This window comes from Talpa europaea, assembly GCF_964194135.1.
Source record: "Talpa europaea genome assembly, chromosome: 12".
Classification (NCBI taxonomy): domain Eukaryota; kingdom Metazoa; phylum Chordata; class Mammalia; order Eulipotyphla; family Talpidae; genus Talpa; species Talpa europaea.
The window spans coordinates 101,419,210-101,436,992 of NC_140079.1; the positions used below are offsets into that span (position 1 = coordinate 101,419,210).

At 58.0% G+C, this 17,783-nt stretch overlaps 1 protein-coding gene across 2 annotated transcripts in view; it reads left to right on the top strand.

The window, feature by feature from the left end:
* Positions 1-699: 699 nt before the first annotated feature.
* Positions 700-17,783, top strand: part of CREBBP (CREB binding lysine acetyltransferase) — a gene marked incomplete at both ends in the record, with an annotated part of 95,755 nt that continues 78,671 nt past the window's right edge. For both annotated transcript variants that reach the window (XM_084249385.1, XM_084249386.1), the window contains one exon: positions 700-784. In XM_084249385.1, coding sequence (XP_084105511.1) covers positions 700-784 — 85 coding nt within the window. The remainder of the gene's footprint in view (positions 785-17,783) is intronic.

The window sequence follows — 17,783 nt, forward strand, 5'->3', positions numbered from 1 at the left end:
CCCCCTCCCCGTTCAGGCTCTGGAAAGAGAAGAAAAAAAACTTTCTTTTTTTTTTAATTGAGGAATCAACAGCCGCCATCTTGTCGCGGACCCGACCGGGGCTTCGAGCGCGATCTACGCGGCCCCGCCGGTCCCGGGCCCCGCAACCGCCCGCGCTGCCCGCTCCGCCCGGCCGGCCCGCTCCGCCCGGCCCTCGGCGCCCGCCCCGGCGGCCCCGCTCGCCTCTCGGCTCGGCCTCCCGGAGCCGCGGCGGCGGCGGCGGCGGCGGCGGCGCGGGGTGGGGGCCGCGGCGGCGGCGGCGGCGACCGGGCGCCGCTCCCCCCACGGCGGCGGCGGCGGCGGCGCGGGCCGGGCGGGGCGCGGAGCCGGGCCCCCCGGTCGCCGGGCCGCGCGGGCCCGCGGCGGGCGCGGGGGGGCGGGCGGCGCGGCGGCGCTCCATGGCCCCGGGCCCGGCCTGAGGCGCGGCCGTCGCGGCAGGCCCGGCCGGGGCGCCGCCGCTCGGCTCGGGGGCGCGCGGGGGATGCGGGGGCCGCGGCCGGCGGCGGCCGGGGGCGGGCGCTGAGCGCGGCGGGGCGCTGTTGCCGCGGCTGAGATTGGGCCGCCGCCTCCCCCACCCGGCGGCCTCCTCCGCGGCGCCCGCCCGCGGCTCCGCGCCCGGCCCGCCCGGGCGCCCCCTCGCCGCCGCCGCGCGCCGGGAAGATGGCCGAGAACTTGCTGGACGGGCCGCCCAACCCCAAGCGGGCCAAGCTCGGCTCGCCCGGCTTCGCGGCGGCTGACGGCGCAGGTGAGCTGACAGCGGGGGGGCGGGGGCGCCCCGGCCCCGCCAACTCCCCGAAAGTTGCCGGGACGCGCCGCGCCGGGGTCCGCCCCGGGGCTCCGCCGGCGGGTGGCGCGGCCGCGGCTCGGCCCGGGGCAGGTGCGGGCAGGGCCGGCCGGGGTGCGGGCAGCGCCGGGGTGCGGGCAGGGCCGGGGTGCGGGCAGGGCTGGGGTGCGGGCAGGGCTGGGGTGCGGGCAGGGCCGGCCGGGGTGCGGGCAGGGCCGGGGTGCGGGCAGGGCGGGGGTGCGGGCAGCGCCGGGGTGCGGGCAGGGCCGGCCGGGGTGCGGGCAGCGCCGGGGTGCGGGCAGGGCCGGCCGGGGTGCGGGCAGGGCCGGCCGGGGTGCGGGCAGCGCCGGGGTGCGGGCAGCGCCGGGGTGCGGGCAGCGCCGGGGTGCGGGCAGGGCTGGGGGTGCGGGCAGGGCCGGCCGGGGTGCGGGCAGGGCCGGCCGGGGTGCGGGCAGGGCCGGGGTGCGGGCAGGGCGGGGGTGCGGGCAGGGCCGGGGTGCGGGCAGGGCTGGGGGTGCGGGCAGGGCCGGGGTGCGGGCAGGGCTGGGGTGCGGGCAGGGCCGGGGTGCGGGCAGGGCCGGCCGGGGTGCGGGCAGGGCCGGGCCGGGGATGTGGGCCAGCCCGGGGCGCGAGTTTCTGGGGGGCCCCGGGCTCGTGCCTGCGCCCCCCGGAGCGGCCCCTCGGAACTTTGGCGGCCCCGGGCCGCCGCCGGGAGGAGCCTCCCGCTGTCTGATTCACGGGCCGCCCCGTCCGGGCCGCCCCGTCCGGGCCTCCCTGCGCGAGCGCCCGCGGCCCCGTCCCCCGCGCCCGGGAGCAGCTCGCGGGGACCCGGTCCCGCCGGGGCGCGACCCGTCGCTCCCCGTCGCCGTGCGGCCGCCGCCGCCCCCCGCCGGCGAGCCCCGAACTTTCTGACTTTCGTTTCACCGCGGCGGGGCCGGGGCGGGCGAGGAGGCGGCGGCTCCGGGTCAGCCCCGCGGCCGCCGGGGCCCGGGAGCGGGGCGCGCGCGGGGCGGGGCGGGGCGGGCGACCCCGGGCGCCGGGCGGGGCTGGCGGGGCCCGGGGCCCCGGGACAGAGGCCGCCGCGGCCGGGCGCTGCGGGCGCGGCGAGGCCCGGCCTGGACGCGGGCGGCCGGGCAAGTTCAACTCGGAGGCGCGTCCCGGACCCCGCGAGGGGCTGCGGCCGCGCTATTGTTCGGGGCGCGCTATTGTCACGGGCTGTTTTGCTGTTCGTGGAGGGACGGAGAGTAACTCGGCCGAACAAAAGGCCGGTCCTACTGTCTGCGTCCAGCTGTTTCCAAGATGGAGGCCCCGGGCGGCCCTTCTGACGAGCTCCGCTGCCGGGACCGGCGGCGGCCCGCGGGGGTCCTCGGACGCGTCCCGCCGCGCCGGGTGTTCGCGGGCACCGGGGCTTTTACCCTGCCGGCTGTGGAACGAAAAATAGTTTTCCGTAGATCTGATTTAGATGATCCAAGGATAAAATCCACGGCGGCACCTAGGTGTTGGGTCCTTGGCTACAGGTCGGCGATCCGTCTGCTCGCTCCGGTAACAGCCTCTCGGGGAGAGGGTCTGCTAGTGGGGGGGTCGTTACCAGCCCGTTAAACACGTACAACCTTGTCTCTTGTAGCTGCTCGTTTAGGACAGAGATCTTGAGGCTGTATGTTGAGTAAGTTCAGGGCTGAAGGATTTACGTAATCCCCACGGCGGAGTGAAGGTGCATGGTCGATGGGAAAGTGGGGTGAGCACGGGGAAACATTCTTGAGCGGCTCGACCTTATTTTAGTGAGGGGATGTGTGTTTGACACTCCGAGGAGAAAAGTGGGCCACGGTGCACTCGGCAAGTGCCCCGCTGGTGTGATGAAGTTTGTGGGAGAGGACTTCTGTGCCAGGGGCCAGGAGGAGGTGGTGGCAGTGGCAGCTGCCTCGGTGGCCTGAGAAATAGGAGTGGCTCAGATGCCAGCACGCAGTGTGTGTCTGGGGACGGGCCTGTGGACCCAGAAACAGTACTGCTGCGATTGGGGGGCTCACTAGCCAAGCTACTGCCCACAGGGCACTTGCAGTCTAGCGTGGGTGTGCATAATCCAGTGGGGTGAGGTGGCAGCTTGAGTGGTGAATGTCGTGGCCGCCAGTGAGGGGCCGGGAGGTCCGGGATGGCGTCTTGTGGGGGGGGGGGTGGGCAACAGTGATGCAGAAACAGGGAGTGTGCCCTGAAGGAGAGCGGCCAGAAGGGAAAAAAACAGCGCTGTCCCCCTGCCCCAGAGTTCTGTTGGGGCGCAGAATGTGATGCTCTCAGAAGTTGTTGAAATCACTTAACCACTTTTTCACTAACACACTTGGCACTCGGGAAGAAGGAGGGGTTTGTGCTGCCAGTGTATAGTTAGCTGTGTGTGTGTTTTTAGAAACTTTTTAATTTAATGTGTCCAGATTAAAACAGCATGTTAATGTCCTTCAGGGATTTAATAGTGTAGGAGAACTAATGTCCAGGCAAGCGGAAGGCTGTGTGTGCACGCGCGTGCTTTATGGAGACAGTTTATACACGACAAATGTAATAGAAAGGCTTTTGAGATTGCATTCTGGAGACTAAGCAAAGGTCTGTTCCATCCTGGGCTGTGTAGTGTCCCTCGGCAGTCGTGATTGCGGTGATCATGCAGGTCCCTTTAAACGGTGGAAAAGCGGGTGTAAGTAAAGCTCGGTCGCCAGCCGGGGCACCTCCTGCGACAGCGCGGCGGCCTTACGGAGCAGCTTTTCTGAGTTTGACCCGCACAGCTTCCTGCGAGGTTGGAAGGTTTTCTAGGTTAGGAGCTGGACGCGAGTGAGGACACCCTCCCCAGCATAAAAGACTTGGAACCAGCACCGAACCTGGACCATTCAAGCAACGCATATTCGCTCTGTAGATCTGTCCAGAAAAGTGGTGTCTGCTCAGACCACAGACCCCAGAGACTGCTGAACTTGGCAGGTCCTAATAGCGGAACTGCAGTAAGTGATTTGAATTCCTTGGTTGGGGGGGGGGGCGCAGACAGAGATGTGTTCTTCCTTCAGGGGCACAGGGCAGGCTGCCCCACGCCCCCTTGTTCCTGGCGCAGCAGGGTATGACCCAGGTCTACACAGTGGCCTCAACCGACCCTGTTCATTGCGGTGGTACCTGAGGACCAGTCAGGGTGTTTGGCTCATCTCTAAGTTAAATAAGCTAAATAGGAAAAGGGATTTGCGTGGAGACTTCTAGGGCAGGACCTTTTGAGTAACTGCAGGGACCGAGAACAGTGGCTCTGCTTAAGTTCCTGGTGGTGATGGGGGGCAGTGCGGGTCCTGCCAGAGGGGTGGCAGATGGGGAGACTTGTTGAAGGTTCAGATGTGATTCTGTAATTCTCACACATGATTGAAAATGACTTAGACAGGGACTGAGGCCGCATCCCCGTCTGGAGTGGATGCCGAGGCCATTGGCCCGTGGTGGTGCCCCTTGCGCCGTTGTAGTCGTGGCACGAAGTGGGTGGTGACTTGGTGCTGTGCAGGGTGCCAGCTTGATGATTTTTCTTAACGTGTTTACAGAAGAATCGTTGTGAGTGACTTCGCCAAAGTCTGCCTGGCCTGTCAGGGTGAGACGCACCTTCTATGAGGTGCCCCAGGCGGGAAGGCTGCTTCCACCAGCTGAGTGCCTGGAGAGGCGTCAGGCAGGACCCCATCTCTTCACTTCATTCAAACAGCATTTCTAGTGTAGTCCAAGAACTAGGGTGCACGTGGAGAAGCGTTTCTTGAAACAGGCCCTGTGCTCCAGCAGGATGGCCCGTGGTGGGCCGGGACTGGGCCGCCTGGGCCTGCGCGCTGGGGCCAGGCGCCTCGTGAAAGGGCGGCACTCGCACCCTCCCCAGCCTTTCTGTCACACGAGGGTTGGCAGAACTTTTTCTTTGAGGGGCCGGCATACACGTTTTGCCCTTCGTGGGCCATATGGGCTCCGTCGCAGTTGCTCGGTGCCGTCTTAGTGTGAAAGCAGCCTAGACTCTGGACCCACGGGCGCGGCCGCGTGCCAGTCAGGCTAGCACGACTGCCGTTAGCAACACCGGCGGCCGGGACCTGGCCCTCTTATCGCAGCGTGGGACCCTGGCGTTGGGTGGGACCGACTGCTGTGGCTGCCCCAGGCTGGGTGTCTCTGGAGAAGGGCAGTAGAAGAGCAGCAGCCCAAGTTTCCTGGGCACCTACTGCGCGCTGCTCTGGCCGCTGACCCTGAAGTTGAAGTGGGAGCAGGGTGCTGAGCCCCAGGGTCCAGTGAGTGCAAGGCCAGCCAGGCAGTCTGGGAGCTCCCCGCTCCCAGACCCTTTTACATCCTTCTTCACTTCAAATCAGGTAAACTGGAAAAAACAGTTAATGAAGTGACTGCTCATTTGCTCATCTTTTGCCTTTGGCTTTAGTTGACCCCAGTGGCCCTCGGCACGTGCCCTTAGCCCCAGAACATGAAAGCGAGCAGCTTTGTGAGCGCGCGCGCTGATGTCAGTATTACCCTCCGGCGTCCCTAGCTTGTCTCACTAGGTTGTGCTTTTCAGCTAATTGCCGCAGACTTTGGGGTCTAGTCTTCACTTCAACTTGCATTGAGATTTGGAGCAATGCACCGTGCGCGCTCATCTGAGACCAGCCTGGCGGGTCTCAGGCCACGGAGCGTTTGGGGCCCCCAAAGCCTCCAGGGTCCCGGGTGGGGCAGTGCGGGAGCCAGATGCTGGCCTGCAGCCAACCAGGCGGGTGCAGTTTCCCTCCGCCCCACTCTCGTTGCCACCCTCGTCCAGTCACATCAGCTCTCTGCGTGCGTTTCCTCTTCGGCAGAGACAGTGACCACTGCCCTCTCGGACCTCGAGCGTGGGGGAGCGCCTGGTCTGGAGCAAGTGCCCATGCGGGGGCCCCTGCAGGGACGCGGTGTGCCCCAGCCCACACTCCCCGGGCGTGCTGGTCTTTTTGGACCGGAGACCGCCAGCCGACGGTTCTAGAAGTGACAGTAGCCACGTGCACCCCTGCCCCTCAGATGTAGGCTGATCTGAGGAGGTGCGGCCTACCCAGCCGAGAATCCCGTACGTAGTCAGTGCTGTTGGTTTTTGCCTCTGTTGTCAATTGTGTTTTTTTTAAACAGGAACGTGATGGCTTGAAATATTTAAATTACAGATATTTAAATGGCATTACGTGCCTGTCAAGTCTTAGTAATTTTGAAGCATATTTCATGGACCGTCCAGGCAGTAAAGGTGTGCTCCTGTTTCCCTGTGGGTGCTGCAGGTCAGTGTCAGCCACGCACTCGCCACGGGTAGTGAGCAAGGGCCCGTGATCGGTACTTGAGAGTGGCTTCGGACTGTGTGGATGAGACTAGGGGCAACTTGAGAAAAGATAGAAACGCGATCAAGGGCCAGAGCACCTGCATCGGAGCCGACAGTCTGAAGGGCTTGGTCCACTCCCCTGCTGGCTAATGCCCTGTGTCCGTCCGGGGGAGACAGGCCTTGGGGACAGGCGAGGGTCTGGCTAGCCTTGGCTAAGGGAGGGCGTGCAGGCCAGGGGTAGCCTGGAGGGCGCTCGCCTGTCTGCTTCCCAGTGCCGTCAGGCCCCCCCTGCCCAGCCCATGCCAGGCCTCTGGGGAAGTCCACCAGGGTCCGCGGCGTCTGTGCTTGGGGAGCACGCGTGCTACTCACGCAGTCTTGTCTCCACGCTGTGACCGTGACCTTGCCTCGCACCTGACTCCTCTCTGGTTGTACCATACAGGCACCTACATGCTCGAACTCCTGGCCAGTTCTCGTCTTCCTTTCCAGCCCACCTTGAGGCATTTTCTTCAAGGTGCAGGTCTCCTCAGGACACCCTCCCCCGCCTGGCCGGCTTCTCGGATCTGGCGGTTCTGGCGTGCTGGTCCCCAGTGCTGCCTTGACTGGGGAAGGGGTGACATACTTTCCCAAGTCAGGTTTAAACTTAGCTTTCAGGAAAATTCTCCCATTGCAGCATATCATCGATTCAGAAAGGAAGTCGTTGGTTGTGCTGGTGTCTGTTGGGGGCTGCACACACGCGTGCGCGCGCATCCTGCTTCTGGAAGGGTGTGGGGCCCAGGCGTGGAGCCCGGAGGCCATTCCTTTGAGCTTGACTGGAAAGGATTTGGGGCGAGCACTTCAGACACAGGAAAGGCACAGAAGTAAGCAAAAGTGCCTTTTTTTTTTTTTTTTTCTTCCTTTTCAAGCTCTTCGACAATATAGAGAATGACTTGCTGTCATTGAAGAACTGCCTTTGGAGTGTTTTCTGGTTCTAAATTTGGGGAGCCAGGCTATTTTTGAGCTCTTATACCTGAAAGTTGAATTCCTTTCTTTTTAGACCTTACCCATGGAAAGACGTGGGTATCACCCTGTGTGACATTTCCCTCGTGTTTTATTTCCATTAATCAAAAGAATGTTTAGCTCAACCACTGCTAGAATAGTAAAATCTAATGGGGGAAAAATTCACTTGATTGAATCTGACTTTCCTATTTCTGGGCGTCCCATTTACTACTGTTTGGACATCTTTGTGCTGGCCTTTCTGATGTGCCTGTGCCGTACTCCACACACGGGTCTCGGTATTTGTAGCTGTTTACTGGGATTGTACAGTGTTGTTGTGGAGCAAGTTCTTTCTATTCAGAGTTTCCCTTTGCACTGCCCCCAAAATATTTTGTTATTTTCTTATCAAAACTGAACTTCTTAGTTACTAAAAAGCTCTTCACGAGAAAAAAAAAAAAAAAAAAAAACAACTGAACTTCTTATGCATGTTTTAGCTTTGTAGTCAGAATAACCAATAAATAGCCAGAGAAACTAAGCATTATTTTTATGATCGCCTGTAGAGACAGGATTGTGCAGGGTTTTTTTTTGGTTTTGGTTTAGCAGGCTTTGGTATTTGATTGCAAACTGGTAACAATCAGGAACTATAGAAATCTATCAATTAGGGTTTGCGTTGACAATTATGAACTCTAAGAGCTTGACCCAATTCCTTTGAATTAAAATATTTTGAGTATTTGTCACCTGATTAAAAGTAGAACCTTCTAACCATGACTCAGAGTTGAAGGAAATGTCAGAGCTTTTTATACTGGAGGCCGGCGGGGTGGCACTGGGGAGGGCAGGCACCCTGCCTTCAACTCAGAACAGACACCAAACTGCCATGCCCCACTCACCAGCTCTGTGCTCTGAACCAGACTTTACATTTGGGGAGGGGGCGTGTCCTCATTTCTAAGGGACTTTGTCTTTCTGGACTCTCACGCTTCTTCCAGCTGATCAACTTCACATATCAGACTGTCGTAGGTCCTGGTGTCTAAAGTTAGAGTTGCTGTTACCAGCCTTTACTTGTGTAGGGAGGCATTAGACAGCACTTCCTCTAGGGCTGGTGAGGATTGGGGTGGCGGAGGGGAGGGTCCTGGCCCAGAACCAGGTTGGGACACCTGGGAGCTGCCAGCCTGCTTGTTTCACTCCGGTACCGGCTGGCGGGCGCTCAGTGCCAGCGCACAGAGAGTGGACACAGCAGAGGCCAGGAGCCTGCACACGGTGACGCTTGGCGCACTTCGCTCGACCTGTGTTGGAGGTTCAGTGCTGCTCTTTATTGGAAATTTGAGCTCTAAATGGTTTTCTAGTATTGTTTCGGAACAACGACTTGATTGAGGTTAGTAGTTGCGGGGAAAGGAAAATTAAGGAGAAATTATAAAAAGTCTTATTTCCTCACACCTGTTAGAGTGACTGTTCTCCAACAGACCAGCAGTAACCAGTGTGGCGGTGAGGGTGGAGGGGCTGGGGCCTTGCGCGCTGCTGGTGGGGACGGGCCGGCGCAGCCGCGGCGCGGAGCAGCACGTGTGCTTCAGGAGCGAAGGCGGAGGTAGCGTGTGGCCAGCCGCCCCCTTCGGGAGATGTACCTGAAGAAAACAAAACACTTGGAAAAAATATCTGCATGTCAGTGTTCACTTCAGCACTGTTTCCAGCGGTCAGGGTAGGGAACGAAACTCGGTGCCCGTGGACGGGCAGGCGAATGAAGGCTGTGGTGCAACATTGCTTGGCCAGCAAAAAGAAGCCAAGGCATTTGTGACAGCCCAGGAGGACCTTGAGGGCATTATTATTAGTGGAAATAGATCAGAAAGACAGACAAATACCGTGCGATTTCACTTATTTGTGGAATCTGGAACAAACCCCAAACTGAGCTCTTAAAGAGCAGATTGGTGGTTCCCAGAGGTGGAGGCGAGGGGGAGTAGGTAGGTGGAGGGTGAAATGGGTGAAGGGGACTAAAAGGTATGAACTATAGGGCCTCCCCAGTGGCGCAGCCGGTTGAGCGCTGCACTGTGAAGCTGTCCGCAGCCACTACAGTGTGGGTTCGATTCCCAGCCGGTCAGGAAGAAACCCATATGGCGTGGCGGACCTCCCCTGTCTCGCCCGCTGCTTCCCTCAGCACTGTCTTCGGTCCTTCTGCCTGCTCTGCTCCCTGCTCTGTCTCTGGTGAATTCTCTCACCCTGCCACGCCTCCGGCCTGTACCCCCATGCTTGTATAAATAAATAAATCTTCAAAAAAAAAAAAAGTATGAACTGTAAAGCAGACCTCGGGCCCCATGTGGAGCGCGGTCACGCCAGCGGAGGAGGACATGCTGCACAGTTGCAAGTCGCCGAGTGGCGGACAGTGGAAGTTCTCATCGCAAGCAAGAGGTGTTGTCACTCTGTGGTGACCGTGTCAGCGGGGCGTTCCATGGGCATCGCTTCTCAGTAAATAACAAACCTCCTTCGTCCCTTGCCCACCCGAAACTCACGGAGGTTGCGTGTCAGTACGTCCGTCTTTGAAAAGGCTTTCTTTTTAGGAAATAGTGTTAGGGAAGAAAATGGCCTTGGGGATCGCTATCCAGTTTATACAGGTTGATTGGGTGAAAGGATTATCAGTGAAACTTAATTTCCTCTTTGGTTCAGCTACTTGGAGGGATTGTGCTCCTTGCTGTGTTGTGACAGATGCTGTAATGGAAGTTGTTTCAGTGGGGGTTGTTACTATTTTTCCATTCTTCTAGCTATTTTAGGTGTGGTGATTGATGTTTTTTGCTAGTAAAAACTGTCCTGTGGAGGAGAGAAGATTTTCCCCATTTTGTGGCCCATTTAACATTAATCCTATTTATGTATTTAGTAAGAAACCTTTATTGAAAATCTACAAAAAAGTCATGAAATGTTGATAGATTTTTCTGGGTCATTTTGGTTGTGTCGCGTGTTCTATCAGAATTAGTTTTTGTTGGCAGGACACAACCTGTCCAGAGTAGAACTTATCTTAAAAAATTTCTGAGGGAATCATTCGCAATATTAAGAGAGATTCAGCGTTTTACCTCGCACTTGTGACTCTCCCCGGTCTTTGAAGGTTTAAGAAAAATACGACTCCTTCCCAGCAATAACGGTGGTCTTGGCAGCCTCTTTTGCGGGGACGCGGGGTTCTCATGGCCATCTCCGTGGGCCAGCAGAAGCTCTGGCCGTGGGGCTGGAGCCAGGCCGCCTGCAGCTCCCGAGCCCTGGAAGTGTTACTGATGGGATTCAGGAACTAAACTTTAAATTTGATTTAATTTTAATTAATGTAAATGTAAAGCTGCTGTATTAGACAGCACGACCCTGCCGATATTAATCTCATTCATCGTTGAGTTTGCTTTAAGATTTTATGATCTTAGGAATAAAGTTCTTTTTTAAAGGAAACATCTTTTTTTTTTTTTAAGATTTATTATTTATGCATACAAGAGCTGGGGTACAGGCCAGAGATGGGGGGGGTAAGAGGATCCACCAGAGACAGAGTGGGGAGCAGAACAGGCAGATCCATTGAAACGCACTGCTGAGGGGAGCAGCGGGCATGACAGAAGTCTGCTGTGCCCTGTGGGTTTCTCCCTGGCCAGCCGGGGATCAAACTTGTGCTGCAGGGGCTGCAGACAGCTTCATAGTGTGGTGCTTAATCCCTTGTGCCACCAGGGAGACCCTAAAGGGCCCATCTTTTTGAGGTGGAAGACATTTTCAGAAATATACATGACTAGGTTCAGGATTCTTCGTCACTTAGAAGATAAGCGTCACTCTGAGGAGCCGGCCCAGCCTCCTGGAGCCCGGCAGGCCCGTGCCTGCCTCACGGCAGCAGAAGCAATCAGGTGAGACAGAGCGCAGAGGAGGGTCCCCCTTGTGGGCCTGGGGTTCAAGCCAGGTCTGCTCTGCAGAGTCTAGGATGGCCTCCTGGGGGAAGTGACACTGGCCCTGAGACCCTGGATGAGTAGGAGATGGGGTGCTCTCCCAGGCAGAGGGAACAGCCTAACTAGCAGGTGGGAAGGTCTGCAGGTGTACACTCTCAAGCGTGTAGCTAATTTTTTTGCAAAAATCAGTTTGTTCTTTTTGGTGCGCTGGCTGTTTAGAGGTCCTGGGGCTGGCTACAGAGGGGAGCAGGGCAGCCTGGGCCACACGCTAAGCAGCCCTCCTGCACAGCGCACTTTCGGATGTGTGCGTCCAGGTGACGTGCTTGCGATATGGGGGCGCTGGGGTTGATGTTTTTTGCTAGTAAAAACTGTCCTGTGGAGGAGAGACAGGACACCTGAGTGCAAGGGGTGGCAGGCGATCTAGCAGTCCCGCCAGCAGCGCCTGTCTGACCTCACCCTGAGGTCGAGTTGTGAGGGAAGACGTCAGACACTCAGACTGTGGGGCTCAGAGGAAGGATGCTGGCTTGGGCAGGGGCAGTGGCCTAGGCATCTAAAGGAAGGCCGGGGGTCGTGGACAGCCCTGAATGTCAGGCCAGGAGCCCATGTTCTCCTTTTAGGGCTTATAAAAATGCAAAATTTTGGAAATCCCGTTTAGGGTAATTGGAAGAAATGACTGTGATTTGTTCTCCAGAGTTTAGCTCAGCTCTTTCTAAGGTATATTTTCATCCAAGTCCACCTTTGCCAGGAGAGTTGACACCTGCCTTCTCCCTCCAACTCCCCGGGAAGCAGCTTAAGAATCAGAGCTAAGGGCCTCCCCTGGTGGCGCAGTGATTGAGCGGCTGTGAAGCTGCTGGCAGATTCTGTAGCACCGGTTTGATCACGGGTTGCGGGTGAGGGTCCCACATGGCGCAACAGACCTCTCCTGCCGCACCCGCTGCTCCCCTCAGCAGTGTACTTCGGTCCTTCTGCCTGCTCTGCTCCCCGCTCTGGCTCTGGTGAAGTCTCTCACGCTCCCGCGCTTCTGACTGTACCCAGTGCTTGCTTTTTAAAAAAAAAAGAAAGCTAATGTTCTTAAGACAAGGAATTTTTTTTTAAAGATTTATTTATTTATACAAGAACTGGGGTGCAGGCCAGAGGCGTGGGAGGGTGAGAGGATTCACCAGAGAAAGAGCAGGGAACAGGGCCTCCCCGGTGGTGCAGCAGGTTGAGCGCCATGCTGTGAAACTGTCCGCAGCCTCTGCAGTGCAGGTCCGATCCCAGCAAGGGAGACTCTCACATGGCGCAGCAGACCTCTCCTGCTGCGCCCGCTGCTCCCCCTGCTCCCCTCAGCAGTGTCTTTGGTCCGTCTGCCTGTTCTGCTCCCTGCTCTGTCTGTGGTGAATTCTCTCACCCTCTCGCGCCTCTGACTGTTCCCCAGTTCTTGTATAAATAAATAAATCTTTAAAAAAAAGAAAGAGCAGGGACCAGAACAGGCAGACGGAAGAAATACTCTGCTGAGGGGAGCAGCGGGTGAGACAGGAGAGGTCTGCTGTGCCATGTGGGATTCTCGCCAGCCGGCCGGGATCGAACCTGCACTGGCAGAGGCTGCGGACAGCTTCATAGCGCTGCACTCAACCGCCTGTGCCACCAGGGCGGCCCAAGACAAGGAACTTTTTTTATTCAAACAATTTTTTTTTTTTTTTAAATTTTTGCCCTCTATTGAATAGGTAATTCATAGGGTTCAAGGTTCAGTGAGAAGTCCCGCTCTCCTAGCTGCAGCCACCCTGCTCCTGCCCCCAGCAGGCGGTGTTGGCGAGTCTCTCTGTGCTTTGGAGCCAAGCTGTGTGCGTCTGTCTGTCTTCCTAGGCGGCGGTCGCTCCGCTGTCTGTGCCCCAGAGCTGCTGGATGTACCAGATTTGAAGAGCAGGCTTCATTCTAAAAGCTTTTTAATGATAAAATGTTTGATGGTGTACGTAACACAAAATGATGCTAGTGTTTCTGCCTCCCGACAATTAAGGAAATTAATGTGATGTCATCTCAGAATTTTAGCTGTTCTGTTACTGTTGTGTGACCAGGTCATACCAGTTACCTGGATTCTGGAAGAAGTTGTTAAAACCTGTACCAAGGTGTGCAGCTTAACAACCTGCTTCTGTACCAAGTCTTGCTTGGTTGGACTTTCAGGAATATTCATCTTAGCTGCGGACCCTGTCACTCCTTTAGTCAGAGATTGCAGAACTCTAGAGGGGACCAGAAGTCCCTCGCTCTGAGGCCTCTGGCATGGCAGACCCGAGCAGGGGGAGGGCTGGGGGCACTTGGGAGGGAGAGTCACTTGAGAATCATTAAGTTAAAAGGTCGGGAGGGAGAACAAAACTGGTAACTAGCACCTTTTTAGCCATCAGAAGATACATATTTTAAAGAAAAACTACTTGGAAAGTAAGTCCAGAGAGACCATCTTTTTAGTATTTGTGGCCTGGAGTGTCTGCTAAGTGGCGAGAAGTGGAGTTTGGTTCTCCCGGGGGGGCCCCCAGTGAGGGGCTCAGCGGGTGTGAGCTGAGGTGCCATCCGGAGCCCCACAGATGGGCCAGTCGTCACTTCCTTTGTCACAAGCGCAGGTGTGAACAGAATCCTCTCTTAGAGGTTTCGTCATTGATGTTCTAGAAGCTACACGCTTGGATTTTTTTTCCTCCCGTATTTTGAAATGACCTCAGCTTTCCCGCCATGCGCGTCGTTGGGTTTTTATCCTGCTATTAGGTGGATCCTATGAGGGATCCTATGAGGTACAAAGTGTTACGTGTAGATTGTCACAGTCCTTTAAAAATACTTTTGAAAAGTCATTTAAAGTGCTTTTTAAGGCTTGTTTGAACAATAAAACATTTTAAACTAATACTGAGCCCATTTCAGCTGTCCTCCTCAAACTGTGGACACTCCCCTGGAGACAAGAGCGCCTGGGCTGACGCTGATCCTGGGCCTGGACGCTGCGCTAAGCATCCACCTCTTTTCTGGAATTACTGAGGTGGACCGTTGGCTCATGGAGTCCAAAATCAGGACAAAAAAGTGTCGCGCTACGGGCTCCTCTGGGAGTGACTGGTGTTTGCTCCTGGGTTTCTTTCTCTCTCTCCAAGCAGATGCACCCCATGGTGCCCTCATCTGCTCCTGCCCCGCCCCTCTTCGTGACCACTTGTGCCCTTCATCGTGACCACTTGTCCGCAGGAGGCAGGAGCTGTCTGTACCTTCCCGCCCCCCCCCCATGCGTGCGTGTGCCTCCGAGGACAGACCTGGGCTGTACCCCTTAGGAGCTCCGTTTTGTGAGGGGAACAGGGACAGATGGGCATGCCGTGACCTCCTCAAGAGCTGCCCTTGTGGCAGTCAGTCCGGAGGCTTTTCCTCCAGCTCACCAGCACACATGGGGAGCGGACTATGGCGTGGCTGCGTCCTGGGGGGGCTCACCACAGCAGCACCTCAATGGCACTTTCTCTTTTCTCAGGGCTCTTGCCTCTAAAATTCTGCTCTGAGTTTGCTTCTCACTTGAAGTCTGGTGCCGTTCACTCCCTGCCTCCTGTGGCGCAGAAGCAGCTCCCGGTGACAGTGCCCCAGCTTGTGGCCACCACTTGCTCCCTCACGCTTGTGTGGGCCCCAGGGCTGGCTTCCACCTGGGCCCTGGATGTGCCCGCCAGCCTGCAGGCGGCTGCCCATGTGCCTGGCTCTGGACAAGGCGGCTCTGGGGGGATAGGACTTCAGGGTGCCGGGTGCCTCCCCCGATCTGCGCTCAGCAGGGGCGTGTGGCTCTGTAAGAGAAGCCTGAATCTCACAATTTGAGGAATTTGCTTTAATTATTTCCTAATTATCGTTGTAAAAAAAGAAAGATGTCTTTTGGGAACTTGTTTTAATGCTGACATAAAAATCACTTGTAATGGCATAAATGCTAATCAGATGGTGCTTTTTTTTTTTTTGCTTATTCTTTTTTTGTATTTTAATTCTCCGTTGTTGGAGCCTTACTCCATTATTTATTTGCGCAATTCCCAAGGATTTTCAAAGCAAACTGAGCTTTCATTCTCCTAGAATTGTCACAGATTGTTCGGCTTTCCCCGAGAAAACCCTGAGGCAGGTGCCCCGTGCCAGGTGTGGGGGCCAGGTCTGGACGCACCTGCCTGGTTCGGTCCGGGGGGTGGCCGGGGCAGGCGGGACTGTGACCGTCCCTGGCCACCCCAGAGATGGCCGCGGTGTCCATTTCCATTTGCGTCAGGGCCGGCGGGGCCGGGCCCGAGGCAGGGCCGGCGGGTGTTTTCCTCCTTCCCAGACTCTGTCCCGGGGTCGCGTGCTCAGGAGCGGCCGAGGGGGGGGGGGGCGGGGCGCCCCCCCCCCCCGAGTCACGGGCGTGCGCGGGGCTGCGGTGCCTCCTCTGGGGTGTGGGTGTTTAAAGAGCGCATCGCCGCAGCTGGGCCAAGTTGGCTTTCTGTGTCCAGTTTGACTCAGGAGTTGAAAAGTCTGTTTGTAAGTTTTTCCGGGTGGATAAATAAAGGTGCTTAGGTTTTGACAGATTTTAAGAATATTTGCACGAGCTGGAGCGATGGCAAAGAAAATCTAAAGAAATGATGAGCGGAATTGAAAGAACACAGACTCTGTTGCGGTTGGGGGGCGGCTGTGGCGAGGAGGAGGGGCGAGTGGGGACGCGAAGGTCCCCGTGGGGGGGCAGGGGTGCGCCTGGAACTGGAGAAGCTCTTGGAGTCGGGTCCTCCCGTGGCCGCCTCGCGCCGTGCGCGGGGCCGGGACGCCGGCGGGCAGGAGCAGGGACCACGGACACCAGGAGGAGGCGGCGCAGGAGGAGGCGCCAGCGGTGTCACCCTCGGGCAGCTCCTAGCTGGGCGCCTCTCTCTGTGTCTGCGGGAGGAAGGCAGCACCGAGGCGGGATCCCGCTTCCTAGCTTGGGCCGGACTGTAACCGTCCACGGTGCCGTTGTGTGTCCCCTGGCCCCGGCGCCCTGTGGTGCCCTCAGTCTGCGCGCAGGTGGGGACAGGACCTGGCATTCTGTGGCGGGCGCCGGGGCGGCCTGCACCGGCCTGCACCGGGCCGGGGGCGGAGAGCGTGGAGACCCTCGCCAGGCCGGGCCAGCGGGGTGGAGAACAGATGTGGACTCGCCTTGACGGAAAAAGTGGTTCTGCCAACACAGAGATTTGGGGGGTTTGAAATACAATTGACATGAAAAAATGGAGCGTTAGGACAGAAAGAGAAACTGGAAGCCCGAGGAACGCTGTTTTGTGAGTGATTTGTTCAGCTGGTGCGTGTGAAGCCTCCTCCAAGCAGGACTGTTTTCAAACTGCCCCTGGCTGAACAGACGGACCCGGCGCGCACCTAGTTAGTTCAGGAAAACGCAGTTGTCTCTCCGAGCGCCCGCAGCGGTCTAGTCCTTCCTCGAGGGGAAGCACTGACTTCTGATAAAGACGGGTGCGAAGGGGCGCGGGGCCTGCCCTGGCAGGGTGGGGAGGTGCTGGCCACGGGAGGGGGGTGCAGTGCCCGTGGCCTGCCCAGGGTCTGACCCGGCGGCGGCAGCCCTGTGTGCCTGTGGCAGACCCAGGAGCTGGAGGCTGTGTTTTCTCAGATCAGCTCCATGGAAGGGGTGGACTCTGGGTGGGTGGCCAGGACCGCCCCCTCCCCCCCGCCACCCCCCCTTTCCCAGAGCAGGAGGATTCCTGGTCCCGGCTGTGGCTGTTGGCTGTTTTCCGGGAAACTCCCCTGTTAAGCCCACGAGGTCCGGCCTCAGCTTTTCCCACCCCTGGTCCCCTGGTGACTCGGGGGTGGGGGGAGAGGGGACGCACGACGACGGCCCTGGGCTGGGAAGTGGTGGTGCTCAATCTTGCATCTTAGGAACTTCCGATGATTCAGATTGGTGTTGCTCAACCCGGGCGTTGGGACACTTCGGTGCGGAGAGCGTGGCTGCGTCGTGTTGCAACATCCTGGCTCTATCGTCTGTTCAACCGAGCCTGGTGGCTGTGATGGCGAGATGACGTGTGGCTCTAGATGTGCCTTCCACAGCCCCACGTGACCTGTCTCGCCATTTAAAAAGCCACACCTGAGGTACTTGGCTGCGTGCTTGTTCGTAGGTGTGTGGACTGGTGGGTGAGGACATGAGCAGAACTTGGCGGCCCCGCCTGCACCCCAGCAGCCGTGATGGGTTTGGGTTGAAGCAGAGTGAGGAAAATATGGTCAGGGTGAACAAAATGTGGCAGCCCAGTCAGAGATGGAAGCCCAAGCCTCTGCCCAAGACCGGGCGCGCGTGTGTGCACGTGTGCACGGTAACCTTACACCGTGAAAGGAAGCGGGCACGTTTCACAGTGATAGGAGGGTGAGTGAGTTTCTCCCGGTAAGAAACTTTAGAGTAAATTCTTTGTGCAGGTAGAATCAGACCAGCAGGGACTGAGACACAGGCGCTCTGCTCTGCCCGTCCCGGGGTGCGGTCCCTGGTTCACCTGAGGGATGAGACACACAGGCTCCCCGTTTGCTCGGGGACGAGGGACTAGTTGCCTTGGCCAGGACGTGAGCTCGGGTTCCGCTTCCAAGTGCCTTTTCCATTTCCAGTTCCCACGCAGAGCTGGCAGCCCCGATGCTGGTCCTGCCGTGTTGAGCTGGGGTTTGCTCTCTGTCCGCGGTCCCCTCCTAGGCAGAGGGCTCAGGGATGCGCAGAAGGGCCAGGGGAGTTTGGGGGCGGCTCACGCTTCGCTGCAAAGTGCGTGGAGCTCATGGTTCTTCCCTGAGCAAGTAGGAAGGAAGCTGGCCCGCGTCACAATGGCCCCTTTCAGAGTCAGGCGAAGTTTCATTTTCATGTTCGTGGACCATTGTGTCAAGA